The sequence below is a fragment of the Microtus ochrogaster genome, chromosome 5 (genome assembly GCF_000317375.1).
Source record: "Microtus ochrogaster isolate Prairie Vole_2 chromosome 5, MicOch1.0, whole genome shotgun sequence".
NCBI classification, from domain to species: domain Eukaryota; kingdom Metazoa; phylum Chordata; class Mammalia; order Rodentia; family Cricetidae; genus Microtus; species Microtus ochrogaster.
The window spans coordinates 79,752,452-79,769,557 of NC_022012.1; the positions used below are offsets into that span (position 1 = coordinate 79,752,452).

Consider the following 17,106-nt stretch of genomic DNA (forward strand, 5'->3'; position numbering starts at 1 on the left):
TTAAAAGTGTGCACCACCACCGCTCTGCTGGATCTGCCTTTAAAATAATATTTGTTTGTATATGGGGGACTGTATGTACCACAGCATGCATGTGAGGGTCAGAGGACAATTTTCTGTGGCTTAAGTCTCTTTGCTCTGAGTCAGGGCCTCTCACTTTTGCTGCTTTGCTATGTACACATATTTCTGACTGATTTTTTCCATCTCCACGTCCAATCTCACCATGGGAGTACTAAGATTACAAGTCAGTGCTACTACATCTGGCTCTTCATATAGGGTTTTACAGATAGAACTAAAGCTATTGTGTGTGTATGTGAGTGTGTGTGTGTGTGTGATCCCTGAATTCTTACATTGAAAGTGAGATGGCGACATAGGAGAATCCCTGGAAGGTCATGCGTCAGATACCATAGTGTACACAATGAAGATCAAGGATTGACACTGAAGTTTTCCTATAGTCCCCAGGCATGCCATGATACATGCATGCTTCCTCCCCACACATATACACATATCTCTTACAGACACACACATACACACAAAGATAAAAAGTATATAAATGATATCTAAATAATGCTGTCATAAAGAGCACATGAACAGATTCCTTCCATATTTAATGTGGTACACTGAACATGTTCTCTTAATTATGTATCTCTTCAAATTTTAAAAGTGGCAGTCAAGAAAATGAAATATATTGCCGGGCGATGGTGGCGCACGCCTTTAATCCCAGCACTCGGGAGGCAGAGGCAGGCGGATCTCTGTGAGTTCGAGACCAGCCTGGTCTTACAGAGCCAGTGCCAGGACAGGCTCCAAAGCCACAGAGAAACCCTGTCTCAAAAAACCAAAAAAAAAAAAAAAAAAGAAAATGAAATATAGGGATTCACAGAGACAAAACAGGAGAGAATACAATAATCAAATGAACTGAACAAATATGAAAAACTTTAAAAGGAAGAAATTGGGGTTGAAGAGATGGTTTTCTAGTTACTACTCTTCCACAGGATCCAATTCTGTTCCCAGCATCCATGTAGGGCAGCTCACAAAAACCTTCGGTGCCAGCTCCAGGGAATCTAATACCTCTAGTCTTGGAGGGCACCTGTATGCATATGCAAATACTTCCCCTAACACATAATTCAAAATAAAAAAAATTTGTCAGGCGATCTTATCTGCTTCCAATTTCCAGGTGGATCTATATGTTTTTTTTTGGGTTCACCTTATTACTTAGCTTCTCTGGGATAATGAACTATAGGCTCAATGTCCTTTGTTTATGGCTAGTATCCATTAATGAGTGAGTACATACCATATTCATCTTTTTGGGTCTGGGTTATCTCACTCAGGATAGTGAGATGGAATTTTCTAATTCCATCCATTCACATACAAAATTCAAGATGTCATTGTTTCTTTACCAATGAGTAGTACTCTAATGTATAGATGTGCCACACTTTCTTTATTCATTCTTCCGGCATCTAGGTTGTTTCCAGGTTCTGGCTATTACAAATAATGCTGCTATGAACATAGGTGAACAAATGCTTTTGTAGTATGATTGAGCATCTTTTAGATATATTCCCAAGAGTGGTATTGCTGGATCCTGAGGTAGGTTTCTGAGAAACCGCCACACTGATTTCCAAAGTGGTTGCACAAGTTTGCATTCCCACCAACAATGGATGAGTGTTCCCCTTACTCCACATCCTCTCCAGCATAAGCTATCATTAGTGTTTTTGATCTTAGCTGTGCTGACAGGTGTAAGATAGTATATCAAAGTTATTTTGATTTGCATTTCCCTGATAGCTAAGGAAGATGAACATGTCCGTAAGTATCTTTTGATCATTTGAAATTCTTCTGTTGAGAATTCTCTGTTTAGTTCAGTACCCCCTTTTTAAATTGGTTTTTTTATAATTTTAATGTCTAATTTCTTGAGTTCTTTATATATTTTGGAGATCAGTTCTTTATCTGATGTGGGGTTGGTGAAGATCTTCTCCCATTCAGTATGTTGCCCTTTTGTCTTATTGACTGTGTCCTTTGCTTTACAGGAGCTTCTCAGTTTCAGGAGGTCCCATTTATTCATTGTTGCCCTTATTGTCTGTGCTATAGGGGTTATACTTAGGAAGTATTCACAAGTAAGACAAACCCTGTTCATAACTAAGATTTCAAAACAGTAGCATCAGACTTTACTTTTAGATACAAACTGACATTGAGGAATCTTCCCCGTATAGGAAGAAAGTCTTTAATACAAAAGACAGAAAATGTGCCAGGCATGGTGGTAGAATTCCTGTAATCTCAGAAGGTAGAGATATGAAGATTGCTAGTTTGAAACTAGCCTGCCAGTTTGAGTTCAAGGCCAGCCTGAGCCACACATCAAGATCCCATTCCCTGCAAAAATAAGGCCACGATATAACCATTGGTAAGGGTAAGCCAAGGAAGGTCTGAGGTTCAATCCCAGAACTACAAAACAAAATAAGCCAGACTGAAACAAAGAAGAGGATGTCTTTAAGAAAAAAGAAGCCCTTACAGCAGCCGAACGCTGTGACAATGAGTCAGGCTGAGAGGAGTGGTGTACCAAGTGATAGCCAGAGTGCAGAAGCCAGAACACAAACATATAAACATATTAGAAAAGAGGCAATCAAGTTCTGGACAAGCAACATGTACAAGAAAGGAAATATAATACATCTCTTGGCTCACCACCAATTCAAACAAAACTAACCAATAATAAATAAAAATGTATTAGTCTACATTGGAAGAATAGAAGGGAAGGTTGGGCATGTGAGAGAGGAATAACTGAAGAGAAGAAAATAGATAATTAACAATCTCTAAACATTTTCAGTAGAAGCTCCACAAAGAACAGTAAATTAAAAACTAGCGGTTCTTGAAGAGTAGGGACAACTTGCCACACTAAATCAAGGAACCATATTTAATATATTATAAACTGTGTGGATAGGTATAGCGTTTATAGTCATATAAATATGTTTCTGTAATAAAAATAAAGTTATAAGTAAATGATGTTGGTCTGGTTGAGACTCAGTATCACACATAGGATGAAAACAATCTAGAACAGGCAAGTCTCTTTGTTCTAGCTCAACACCTCAGCTTGAGCATTGCTTCGCCTCTATTTGGGTTCTGGTTGTCTTTTGATTCATTTGACAGGTTACATATGATACCAACCTGCAGAGATCTGTCTGTGGATAGGAGGCAGAATCAGATACCAAAAGGTGATAACTGATATTAAGTGACACAATAGAGTTACTAAAACTAAGATAAGCAGAAAAATAGTAGGATGGGATGCACTGCTATAAAGTGCAAGTAACTTTGTTTTGAATAAAAGCAGAACACAGACCTAAAGTCTGCAATAGTCCTTAGCCCAGGTAGGCAGTAGCACGCTATGATGTAGACATAACCCCAGCTGACCCTACGCTCAGCAAGGGTAATGTTCTGTTGTCTGGACTCCAGGCTAATTTCTTTGTGCCATCTCCCCTCAGTACTTCAAATTCAAAGCCTGGCAGCTCAAGGGAGAAGGGGTATACCCCAGCTCTCAGATGTAGTTTCCAGAACTACATTCAAATAAAGAATTGTTGTCAGCATCATCATTAATTTTATAGTTATTAAAGCCATAAACCCTGTCTGTGCAGAACTACACATAAGAAAGGGAGTATTTTAGATTTCCTGACCCCAAAGTGTTTCAGGTTATTCTCTAATAGAGGCACATGTTCATAAGGCTGCTCTCAGCTAGATAAAAAACTTCAAATGCCAGCCTGGGGTTTAGGGCATGTAGAGGGCACTGGCAGATTTCAGATTCTGGAGGTCATGTACTCGCTTTAAACTGGGGCTGCTGAATCCCATACCCTAGGCAGTAATGGCCACTTGAACATAACCCCCAGTCAAGGAGAAGTCTCTTGGTAGCTATGGATGCCGACTTCCTTTCCTGTGTATAAAGCCAGCACTCTGTTTCCTACCTTGAGTTCATCTTTGCTCTGGAAGTTGTCTAAAAGGTGTTGGTAATGGGTGTCACACATCTGACGGAGCAATGAGAGGAGGCAGGACACATATTCACCCTGGGAACCAATTCAAAACAAAAACAAAACCAAAAACACTTAGCACAGTCAGTCACAGGGGCTTTGTTCTCCAAATCACAGAGGGTAAGAAGAGAAGGGAGGGTTTGAGATGGCCCCAAATGTTCATGGAGAAAGGTGACAATTAAGTTCTTGAAAATCAACTTTTTTTTTCTAGGAGTGCTTTGGAATTTTAATGAACCTTCTGCAGCACAGGGTTATTAAAAAGCCTTCACTTAAAAAAAAGCCTTCACTTATAACATACAGTACTGCAAAGTGAAGTATTATCATTTTTCTACAGCAAAGTCTAGCTAAATAGTCTTTAATCTCCAGATATGGGAGGTGACAGTTCATAGACACAGTCTGATTTTGAGATTCCTGGAGGAAGGATCACCATTTTGGACTGAGGCAGAGGTAAGATTTAGGGGCTGGCTGTTTTGCTTTTCTGACTTTCAGGTTGAACCCCAACTTCTGTCTCTGGGTTTTTATTATTTGTGCTACATTTGGTGCCCAACATGGGGCTCAAATCAATGACCCTGGGATTAAGAACCCCATGTTCTACATGTTCTACCAACTGAGCTAGCCAGGAAGGGCTAGGGCTCCGTGTGCAGCTCTGGTGAGAGCCCCATATGCAGCCCTGGTCTGTGTTAGTGGCTAAAAAGCCTCAGGAAAATGGCTTTTTCGTGAAGTTTTACCCCAAAATAAAATCCTAGGGAAGAATATAAGATGGGAGGAGGCATCTCACAGACATAGTCTCATTCTGAGATTCCTGGAGACAGATTTGCCATTTTGGACTGAGGTCGAGGTAAGAGTCAGTGGCTGTTTTGCTTTTCTGACCTTCAGGTTGAACCCCAATTTCTGTCTCTGGGTTTTTATTATTCAAGCTACACATAAGAATATAGTAAGTAATACAGTAAGTCTGTACAGGCTACTTGGAAAAGGAGCCTCTCTTTCTTTGAGTTTGGATCATCTGCTGTGAGAGGGCAGACATCCAACAAAGACATTCTGGGGAAGGGCAGTTCAACTGGGAAAATGGGATATAGGTGATCAAAGGAAAGGCAAAAGAATCAAAATTGATCTTTGGGAGGGAACAAGCAATGAACTTCAATGCATGTTTAAGTATGATGTTGAATCTTTTAAGCCAACCAGGATACATTAAAACACCACCACCACCACCATCACCACCAAAAACCCAATGTTTTAAGGTTTCCAAAGACCATGATATGTCAATTACTGGCATGGTTCTTAAAAGACTGTCTCTTCAGAAAGGAAAAACTATTTTATTTAGATAATTTTCAAGTATTTCTAAATTCATGGACATTTTCAGTAGCCTTTAAACTTATCAAATTCTTTCTAGACTCCTGAAACTACACAAAAATCTATATATGTATATGAACTTCAGTTTTATCTGAAAATGAGCATAAGTCATTATAATTAATTTGCTGTAGGGGTCAGATGAGTTTGTGTGTGTGGGACAGCATTGAAGCACAAAATCAAATACATAAAAGGTACCCAACAAATCACAGTTATCATAATCTACAGAAATGGATGGATTCATTAGTAACATCTGTTAAAGGCTTAAAGTAGGATCAGATCACCTAGTAAGGGCTGTGTAAGTTTTGATTAAAAGGCTGGGCTACCAAGACATGTCAGGGGACAGTTTACCTACAATGAGAGTGCCCTCAACAGGGCCTTCAAACAAAAATCTCACTAAATTTTTCTTATGGGATTTTACATGCTATGATTCTTTCACTGCCCATTTAGGTCGCTATTGTTCTAAGCTGAAGTTCTAAATTTCTCTTTAAGACAGTCTATTTAAAAAGAACTGCTTAATACAGTTATCATGTCAGCCCATAAATCTCAAGCTTCTTTCATCGCCACCTGAGTCATGGACAAACTGACAACAAATTAAAAGTTCCTCATCTGAAATCTTCAGCATCTAAATTGTTGAAGCTTACTTCAGGTTCCGCTTTAGAACAGATGGACGGTCTGATGTTCAATCCAGACATCCTACTTCTTCTAACACAAATGAGTTCCTGATTATGTCTATTCCTAGGATGTCACACTGAGGAATACTACAGACCTGTGCAATAGACAATGACTATAGTTAAAAAAAAAGACCCGGACCCCCTCTTCCCAGGAAGAGGTGGCCCCAACAACAGATTTCCCTTCAGACCCAGCAGGGGTCTACCGGCTGACAGCCGGCTACCATTCATGTGACCAATTTGGAGGCTTTGTTGAAACCACACGTGCTGTTTCCTTGGCCAGTGACCTTGGCTGTCAGTTTCTGGTTGTGGCACCAAGGACAAGGTTACTCAGAGCCGGGGTGACTTTGGGAAGATTGACTGCTGGTCCCTGCTCTGGAATCACCTCTGGGATGGAGCTTGTGGTACTGATTATATTCTGTGCTAGATTAATAAAAGTAAAAAATTATAAAAAAAAGACCAAGTCTTATGTTTTTTAACAGGTGCTCATAATGAAGGAGACACCTTTTCCAGAATGAATGGCCCAAAACACATGTTCACCATGGCATGCTAGAGTTTGGCTTGTTCCCAGAGATGACTTTTTCAAAGAGAGATCTGTAATCTCTCATCTGTCAACTGAAAGAGTTTGTAGAAAGTGTTTATCATGTTATCACACAAGGGCTGGACAATTCACTCTGGATATGCAACTGGGATTGGGTGCCAAGGGTTCTGCCTCTATCCCATCTGAGATGCTTTCCTAGTTTGTTTCTCTCCTAATTGTGTTATGTAAAATCACTATATAGCAATACCATTGATAGTCTACCATATTATAATTTTCTTGATATTATAAATTTAGATATAGATACTATGGACTAAATAAACTAATCTGTAGACCCAAGAAAATTATTCTGTCCTATATACTATTATTTAGGAGAACTATAAGTGAGGTTTCCTACAGGGCACGGCCTGCCTATCTTTTATCTTTAGTCTTTCCCTACAGTTTTACTGTATCCTGCTTCAATCAAAATTTATAGAAAGTAACTTAGCTTAAAGGCAAAGACCAACTGAAACTATGGTAAGGAAACCATACAGGAAGCATTCCTTGAATCTTCCTTAAACTAGGCTCCTGGGAGTACGAAACTAGAGCTTTCAGAGAGGAGGGGAGTAAGACTCGAGAAAGAAGAGGGTGGCATGCTGACAACCATGCAGGGAGGAAATGGAGATGAAAATGGTGAGATGGTGGGACAAGAGTGATGGGAGGAGCCCCAGGTTAGAAAAGAAAGCAAGAACACCTCAGTGTTAGTTACTAACAGTGATCTCGGCTGTGCACTGCGGGCACCGTTGCCCTCTTACCGCCTCCTGAGCATGTGATTTACTCATGATGGTGAGCAGAGTCTGTAAGAGCACATCCAGGAGGCTTTCCACCATCATCTCTACCTCCTCCATGACATCTGCCTCCTGGAGTGAGCAGGGAGAGAGCACACCATTAGCATTAGGCCAAGCAGATGTTCGGGTAGCAGCACTTACTAAGCCACATCAGGAGTGAGCTTCTGACTAGATCTCCAACACTGATCTCTCAGACTCACCAAGATGAAGTGTGCAAGGAACCCAGGTTTTGGGAGGAGATGAGGCATGCCTGCCTCTGCTGTCTAGGCATGGTAGCTGAGGTCTTGCCTTTCCTAATGCCACCCACAAATTTCAATCTCAGGCAGACAAATTTTAACATACATGACAGAGATAGTTGCCCTGAGTTAAAAGTTCTCTTTGGTTTCCTTAGTACAGTGGAAAGCAAGCAAGCCTCTACCGGCACTGTGAGAATGGTAAAGCTGCACCCCTGAGTGTGGCAGGGACTTTTTCACTAGTACAGGCATCTTTTTTTTTTTTAATGAAGTTCTTTCCTTTCATTTATTTCTTTTTTTTTCCCACTGCTCTCATATTTTGCAAGCCTCTTCTGTGGCCATTTCTAGCTCCTCAGTCTGTTGTTGTTCCCAGCTCATCTGAAAGTCTCTATTCTCAATCTATCTTTCTCTAACAGCTTTATAAAATAGAACATGCCTTCCTATTACAGGCTACTTTTCAGTTACTAGAATTTTAGAAGAGTTTGTATTACCCTTTCATAGACATCACACAATCATTTCCAATTTTTTAGAATTTGTCTCTCAAAGATATTCCTATTGACCCTTTCTTCAAAATATATTTTAAACTTATTTTTGTGTCTGTGTGGTGCACATGTATGCACCATTACCACCTCCACCACCACCACCTCCTTCATCATGAGACCAAGTTTTCAACTGAACCTAGAGTTTGCCATTTCATCCAGAATGGCTGACCATCAAGCTTCCTAGATCTTCCTTCCTGTTTCTTCATTCATTCCCTCCCTACAGTGCTGGGTTTATGTATATATGCACCATTATACCAGTTTTTATGTGGTGCTAGAGATCCAATTTCATGCCTTTGTGGCAAAGCAAGCACTTTAAACATTGAGCCATCTTCCCAGACCTTCAAAAATATTTGTATTACTACTAATCATAATACTCACCCTCTAACCAGTTATCACCATCACACATTTACTGTGTGCCATTCACTGTTTGAGAACCTGACTATACTGAGATGAACTAGAGAGAGAATGTCCCTGATCTCGCAGAACTTAAATTTACCTGTTCATCAAATATAATTATATTCTGTCCCATTTCACATGAGGAATTAGTTCTGGGGGATAAAGTAATCTTTCCCTTTATCAAAGTGCTTATAACACCCTTTTCCTGTGATAAAGGTTCGAGCAGTTGTAGTCAACTAATTATACTCAGCTCTATATTCCTCCAAATACAACCAAACTACATCTTTCTGGTTTTTCATTAAATTCCATTCTTTCCTTTAAAAAATTCTTCAATTTCTCCCCCCTTTTGTTTTATCAATAAGCTACCTCATACATGACTTTGGTCTACTGTAGATATTATGTACTTGGTATAGCTTCTGTGAGGTCTGGTGGGAAAGAGAGTTGTCAGGTCTTGTCTGGAGCAAAAAGCAAACAACTGGGTCACTACAAGCAGAATAGTCACTTTCTGGTAAGTTGGCCCTCTGTCATTAGATGGTACTTTAATTCAGGACAGTAGAGCTCCCTTTTGGGTTTTTGTCTTTTGCTCCAATGAGGAATGCCTTTGTTTTAGTTGCCTCTTTTGCTCTACCTAAGCAGTCTAGCTTTGTATGTTATCACCTAGACCATGTTCTTTAATTTAAATGCTCTTTGAATTTTATTCTAGGAGCATTGACTTTAAAACATCATATAACAAAATCCATGCTTATTCTTCATTATATTTATAGTTTTCCCATCCCCTAATTTTCTATAATATGTATTTTTTCTATTATAAGTATACAAAATAGTATGAAAATAAATTCTACTCTCACCCATGCCTTTACTTTTCTCCTACCTCCATCTCTTTCCTTTTACCACATATTTCCTCAAAAAAAAACCCAGAGAAAATAAGATGAAAACATTACTAGTTGAAACCTGACCTCTAAAGAATGATTCTACATCCCACAGGGCTCAGCACTCTGTGGGTAGCATACAGCTATAGCATATCCTGACCTCGTCTGGCAAGATGTAAAGGTGCCATGGGTAGAATCAAGCTGTCTGAAAGCTGAAAGAAAAGTCTGAATAAGCAAGCTTCCTCTGCCCTCTAGACTGGGTTTTTCTCCTGATATTTGTACTTATAATCCTAAGAAAACTCACAAGAATCCAGAATTAATAACTGTTGATAGAAACAGAAGATGGAACATGACTGGGCTTTCTGATGCAAGGGAAATTATATATCTGTATTCACTTATAGTAGTATAGCAATTAATAGACCAAGAGTGTATCATATTGAGAATCCCGTGGGCATACACAGACTTCCATTCATTTGGGTACTTTCTTTTCACCAATAAAAGCATCTCTGACTGAGAAGTGAACAAAGTGATCAGTGTGGGTCAGCTCCTGACTACAGTATCATAAGATCAGGGCAGAGACAAGTGTAGACGAGTGTGGGGTCACTACCAGAGAGCTGGTCTTGACGATGGAGAAGATACTGCCCAGAATTCCTGAGCAGATTAGCAGCTCTTTCTGCTGCCTCAGGTGAAGATGAATGTGATGAAGAACCACAGGAAGCAGGATGCGGCGGGATTCTAGGAAAGAAAACAGAGATGAGGTTGTCCGTTGGAGGACAGCTAACTATTGCTAGAAGAAAGCGGCATTGTGGGACGTAAAGGAGATGAGATTAGGAACAGAGTCATAGTAGAGGCTACCCCCTTCTAAAAGTCTAAACATCTTGTGACTAGAAATTATAAGCAATCCTATGATTCTCTATCTTTTTTTCCTGCATCATTGTTTTAGACTCCTACACTATAACATTTGATATAAGTATAAGTTTGCTTCCAAATGATATCTTTTTAATGTCAAAGCACCAAATTAAAAGTAGTTAGTTTTAGCTGGGTGGTGGTGGTACACTCCTTTAATCCTAGCACTCAGGAGGCAGAGGCAAGAGGATCCCTTTGATGTCAGCTTGGTCTATGAAGAGAGTTCTAGGACAGCTAGAGCTGTTACAGAGAAGCCTTGTTTCAAAAAACAAAGAAACAAACAAAAAAATCCCAAACAAACAAAAACCAAAACCTCAAAACAAACAAAAAAGTAGTATATAGTAAAAAATCCATGTAAAATCACACTTACCATGAACTACAATGACTAGATTATGTAGGCTTACTAGAATTTTCTAACTGCTCCTCTTCATGCCATGACTAAGTAGTCTAACATTCCTGTTCTGGTATGCATTCACCTTGTCATATCATCTGGCTTGTCTCTTTATCATGGGCTTGTTAGACTGCTATTGGCAATGTTCACAACAACGAATGGAATAGAAATGTAACCTTAGCCTGTCACAACCTCTGAACTCTTATGTCTATCCTACTGTACACATTTAAATATCTTCCTTTTTCTTCTTCATGTTACCGGAATAGCACACCATGAAGAGGAAACCATGTTTGGAATCCCTAATTCAGACAGGCTGAATGATATTTCAGCTCCCACAGGCTTTATTTTCCCCTGTGTAGAATGGGATGTTAAAGGCCTTTTCTACTAAATAAAATACAAGTGTGAGTATGTTTCTGTTACCCCAAACTTTTGCATTCAGTAACTGTGCATCCCTGCACATACTGTCCTACCTGTCCATAATTATTCAGTTGGATTAACAACAACACAAGCCATGGAAAATAGAACTTATTATTTACATTAGACCATAGTTCCAAATGAATTTCAGAAATAATTTCTTTCGTTTTTATCTTATGCATATGGGTGTTTTGTCTGCATTCCACACATATGCAGTGCCTACAGACACCAGAAAAGGAGACTTCACTTTCATTTCCCGGCTGCCCAGATCTGAAATAATCACACAAAACTATATTAATTGCAACACTGCTTGGCCTATTATCTCAGGCTTCTTATTAACTAACTCTTACATCTTATATTATTGTGTGTATCGCCATGTGGCTATGGCCTCCTGGTTAAGATTCCGTCCGGTGTCTATCTCCTTCGGCAGCTACATGGTGTCTCTCTGACTCGACCCCCTCTTTTCTCCTCTATCTCAGCTTGGTATTTCCTCTTTGCTCTATTCTGCACTGCCATAGGCCCAAAGCAGCATCTTTATTAACCAATGGTAATAGAACATATTCACAGCATAATACAGAGGGGAATCCTACATCACAGGATACTGGATTTGCCGGGATTGGAATCACAGATGGTTGATGCTGGAAACTGAACCCAGGTCATCTAGAAAAGCTGTCAGTAAACCATCTCTCCAGAAATAAAAAAATTAAGCCAAAGATAAATTATATGATATATGACATTTTTATATCGTTTTATCAAATATTTATGATGTATTAAAAAAGAACAGGGTGATAGCTGTTCTATATTTAAAAGGATGTGTGGATAAAAAAGTTAATAGTATATTTTAGATCAAAAGACAAAAACAGCTGGATTTATAACAAGCAATAGTTGCTTTCAATAAATTATCAGTTTGTTGTTAGAACATGACAAAGATACCAGATTGGTATGCTCAGAGAATATAAGGATTGGTTATATGACCTCATTGGTAAAGAGCATCTATAGCTTAACACTGAATTAGAATAAAATACAATTGAAAATTTGATGATGAATTATCATAAAATCTAATTATATAGTCCAACATTACATGAGTTTTAAGAAACAAATTCTTAAGTGATTGTGTACAGCAGCTGAACACACACAAAAATAACAAATAAATGATGTCAGTGAGAGCAGTGGGCTGTTTCATTTTCTGTATTTTTGAAAGCCCCTTTTTCAGAAAACACATAAAGCAAGAGTTATAAGCAGTGGATTTTAGGAACAGTGTCCAAATCACTGACAAAAGTTTTCAGTCTGAGGCAGAAGAGAGGAGTTTGCCAACGACAGTCACTGGAGAGGGCTGACTTCTTCAATGGCAGCGTTACCGTCACTGCTCTGCACTGGTAGAGCTGAGTTGTAGGAACACCTCCTTAGTATTCCAAGCATATACAGTATTGAACTAAAATTTGTTCTTCTATTTTGAAGTCAAACTTTAAAAATTAACATGTAAAATTCCAATGATGAAGATCCAGATAGCTGTTTTGCTGATGCTTCAGATTTATTCTTGTGCTTGGAGGTTTATTCTAAAACACTGGTATCCTACTTATATGATCAGGCTTATATTCGAATCAGCTGAAAGGTTGAACTTGACCACAAGCAATATAGTTTCAAGGATAAATCCAAAAGCTCTTTCTGAAAGGTATCCTAGACTCCTGATTTATCAGTCAGGTTGTGAGGACCTTTAGGGATTATGAAACCCTTTCTGTACACTTCTATCTTTAAAAAAAATGGAAAAAATCTGACTGCTGAACCAAAGAAATAAGCAAGCACAGGGTTTCCCAGGTTCCCTTTCAGGGTCTTTTTAACTTTCTTGGCTCGTCCTTATATTCCTGGACTGGACCCTTTTCTTTTGTTTTCTCTCCTTCCCCTTTGTACTTCCATCTGACTGCTGCTTTGATAGGATCCCATAGCCAGCACACCGCTGTACCTGAGGCCTGGAGACAAAGGGCCTCCTGCTACAAACCTAGTGTTCATGTCCCTATCAAATTTATACACTGAAACCTAATCTCCAATGTAACAGCACAAGGAGTAGAGTATTTTCTAGTGATAAGGTCATGAGGGCCTTATCCTTATGAATTAAATTAGTGCCTCATCTCCCCTTTGAGACAGGGTCTCATTATACAATCTGCCTGGCCTGGAACTTGATATGTAGACCAGGGTGGCTTTCAATCCACAGAGATCTGCTGGTCTCAGTCTCCCAACTACCAAGATTAAAAGCATGTACTCCTTAAAACGAGATCTCAGAAAGTGTTCTTGCTCCTCCTGCAAGGTGATGAAACAGAGAAGAGAGATTCCTATGAAACAGGAAGTAGGTTTAACTAGACAGCAAGTCTACTAGAACCTTGATCCTGAACTTTCTAATCTTTAAAACTACAAAAATTAAGTATTTGTGTCTTTTTTCTTTTTTTCTTTTTTGAGACAGCTTTTCATTTAACCCGGGCTGACTTCAAACTTGCTATGGAGCTAAAGATAATTTTATTTCTTTTTTTAACTTTTTAAATTTATTCTTTAACTTTCCATTTATTTATTTATTTATTTATTTATTTATTTATTTATTTCTTTATTTTTTGTGTCATACATCTCCATTCCATTCATTTCCCCATCCTTTGAATTCACCCTCTGCCCCTGCAGCCTTCTCCCCACCAAAATAAAATGAAATTTGATAGAAAATTAAAAAAGTAAAAAGAAAAAAAAGAGAGAAAGAAAAACCAATCTCGTCATGGAAGCTGTAGTGTGATCCAGTGAGTCACACAGTAAATCCTTTTATCCATACATCTTTACTTGCCAGTATATATTGCAAAGAGTCTCAAGACCTCTGGTTTCTTCTACACTATTGATGTTGGGCCCTCACTGAAGCTCCTCTTGTTTATCCTGCTGTTGCCCTGTGTTTGGGAGATCCCGTAGCTTTGGGTCTGCAGAACCAGTCTCTTGACTGCTCCAGCAGATCACAGATGGGTGATGTTGGGATGGGCCAACTCATAACCCTGGTTCTGGACCTGGGTAGTTGCAGCGTTGGTAATCCCACCAGCTCTCCCTTGTCCTCACCACCAAGGTGAGCTCTTATGCACGGCCCTGGCTATTTTACCCCTTGCAGTAATGAACAAGGATGGGGCCAGTTCTCCTGCTTTCAGGTCCCCAGAGTTGGTTCTTCTACACCTACATCTTCTAGACCAGCTCTATTGTATTGCTCAGGCATGGCTAGGGGCCACTCTCATACGTGCTGCAGCTGATGAGGGTCAGGGCCACTCTTTATGACCTCAGGGCCAGTTTTCCCAAGTGCCTCAGGTGTTGATGGGGGGCATGTTTCCCCTGTCTATGCTGCCACATGACAGATAAGAAATGGGACAGTTCTCCCACGCATACAACTTTGGGGCTGCCTCACCTACAACCTTTATTTTCATGTTCTGAAAATAAAGCATGTGTCCTCATGTCCAGATTTACACACATACACACACACACACACACACACACACACACCATTTACTGTCACTGTCATAGCATGAGCAGACTAACACAACACCCTAGGAACATGCCCTAAGGTATGGGCTCTTAAAATCAAAATGTGAAAGAAGCAGTAGGTCTAGGTCTTAGTTGAATTTCTCACATAGTTTACTAAAATATCTACACTTTAAGGCTCACTGGCTTCTTACATAATGATTGTTAAACTGTTACTTTCATCAGTTTAAACTTGGCTACCACCCCGGAAGGGAAGAAATAAAATATGACTCTTGAATTTACCGGAGAAAGAAAACAGGCGACTGTCCACTGTCCTGGCAATGGACTGCAGCTTCACCACATCCATTGACTGTCCGATGTGCACAGTGCTAGGCATGCTTCCCAGGGTTCCTCTCACAAACTCTGCTACTTCTTGCACGGTAAACATTTGCAGCAACTCGTCAAAGATAGTGGGGAAAGAATTGAGTAGTGCAGCCTGTGGGAGCAAGCAAAACTGTGGTTAGTTTAAAGTTAGGTTTGTGCTTATCTGGTATGTTCAAAGGTATGCGGCTGAAAGAGTTTCAGAAGGCCCACAGCACCCCTGACTTGCGAGGGTTCTTCCCTGGCCTTTGTCTCTACTCATCCCTATAGCACTCTTGGAGCATAGGGAAAGAAAATCCAAAAATTAAACCAGGAAATTTTACTAGGGCTCAGGCCATTTGAGGCTTTCAAAATTTGCCAAGTATCTGCAGATGAGAGAAGGAAGGACAAAGAGAACTTTGCACAATGTAGCGTAAGACAAACAGTTATTTTTCCTCATAGCATAGATTTAAACTTTTAATATTTATGATTAAGCTCTTGACTTCTCAAGTTTAGTTTCCAACTCAAGCCAGAAACCTCTAAGAAAGGGAAAAGTAACTGAAGGTTGAGTGCTTTAGCAGTACCAGCTGGACTCCATCAATAGCAGGACCCAGCTTTAAGAACTAGACCATTTTCCAGGGATAGTGATGTTCGTATGTAATCATGTCATCTGAAGAATACATAATATTTTCTCACATGTGATCTCTGGCAGTCTCAAGTATAAATTCAAAAGTATGGGAACATATGTATTCATTTAGTTATAAACTCTCGAGGGCTACTGATAACATTGACTTAGAATTCAGTGACTCTGTTGGCCCAAACAAGGAGGGGAATATGGAGGGAGAGGGTAAGGGAGGGAGGGAGAGGGAGTAGAAAACACATGTGCACGTGGGCTTCTAGGATCTGAGCTCTGGAAGCAAGATGTGGTCTCTTAAGAAAAATGTAATAACTTATTTTATTGAGGTGGGGAAAGCATGATGGCATTAGTAGTTTTATTTGTTCATTCATTTGAATCACATTTATTTATTTAGTGGGGAGCACATGCTCATGTGGAGGGCAGAGGACAGCTTATGGGAGTTGGTTCTCTTATTTCAGCATGTGGGACCTGAAGATCAAACTCAGGTCGTCAGGGTTGGCATCATGAGCCTTTACCTGCGGAGCCATCTTGCTGCCTCAATCTGATAATACTGATCCATAATTTTTGAGAGAAATTTATAGGAGAAAAATAATAGATTTTTAAATTAGACACATGAGTTCAAATTCCAGCTTTAAGCCAGGTGTGGTGTTTCATGTCTGTAATTTTAGCTATTGAAATTTAGGCAGGAGGTTGCAAGTTTAAGACCAGCATGGATAACACAATAAGACTCAATAAAAATAAGTAAAGTATCAGTTTTATCATTTGTCTGCTATATTGTTTGATGAATTGCCATAATCCTTGGTTTTCTCATTTATAAAATGGGTATGATGCTATTATTGGCATATGGAAAAATTAGGCGCATTGTTTTCATCAGAGTTCTAAAACACAACAGGTCTTCAATAAGTGCTATGTGCTTTGTATGCTAATTATCAATTTGTCAAAGTCTAGGATCACCTGGGAGATGGATCCCTGGGCATGCCTTTGAGAGATTATCTTGATTATGTTAAATGATGTGGGAAAACCATCTTTATTGTATGCAGGACTATTCCTTGGGCAGGGGATCCCAAACTGCATAAACAAAGGGGACTGAGCCACAGTATGCATGCACTGCTCTCTGCTTCCTGACTAGGGACGGAATGAGGAGCTGTTTCAAGCTCCTGCTGCCTTGACTTCCACTGCAATGAACTGTGTGCTGAACTGTGAGCAGAACAAAACACCTTCTTCCTTAAGTTGCTTTTGTGACAATACTTTACCACAGCAGCAAGAAAAGAAGCAAAGATGAGATGGCTCCTATTTTCTTCCTGTATTTATTAAAAGAGCCATGAAGGAAGCCTTTTGTGCTTCTTAGTCTGCTTATGCCACTAATCCAAACAAGATTTATGAAGGAAAATAGAAGCGACACTTTAAGAACAGAAGGTAACAGACTACGTTTAACAAGTGAGGTGGAGTTGGGGGAAGACCTTTTTCTTTTTTTCTTTTTTATTTTTTATTTAAATTTATTTATTTATT

The 17,106-nt window shown here is 39.5% G+C and overlaps 1 protein-coding gene across 7 annotated transcripts in view; it reads right to left on the reverse strand.

Moving 5' to 3' along the window:
* The window catches only part of Dock3 (dedicator of cytokinesis 3), a 405,059-nt gene that overhangs the window by 66,521 nt on the left and 321,432 nt on the right, over positions 1 to 17,106 (reverse strand). For 6 of the 7 annotated variants that reach the window (XM_026779351.1, XM_013346561.2, XM_026779353.1 and 3 more), the window contains exons 24-27: positions 14,904 to 15,096; positions 10,029 to 10,156; positions 7,307 to 7,453; positions 3,936 to 4,034 (exon numbers count right to left, since the gene is read on the reverse strand). In XM_026779351.1, coding sequence (XP_026635152.1) covers positions 3,936 to 4,034; positions 7,307 to 7,453; positions 10,029 to 10,156; positions 14,904 to 15,096 — 567 coding nt within the window. The remainder of the gene's footprint in view (positions 1 to 3,935; positions 4,035 to 7,306; positions 7,454 to 10,028; positions 10,157 to 14,903; positions 15,097 to 17,106) is intronic. The other variant, XM_026779352.1, reaches the window with a different exon arrangement.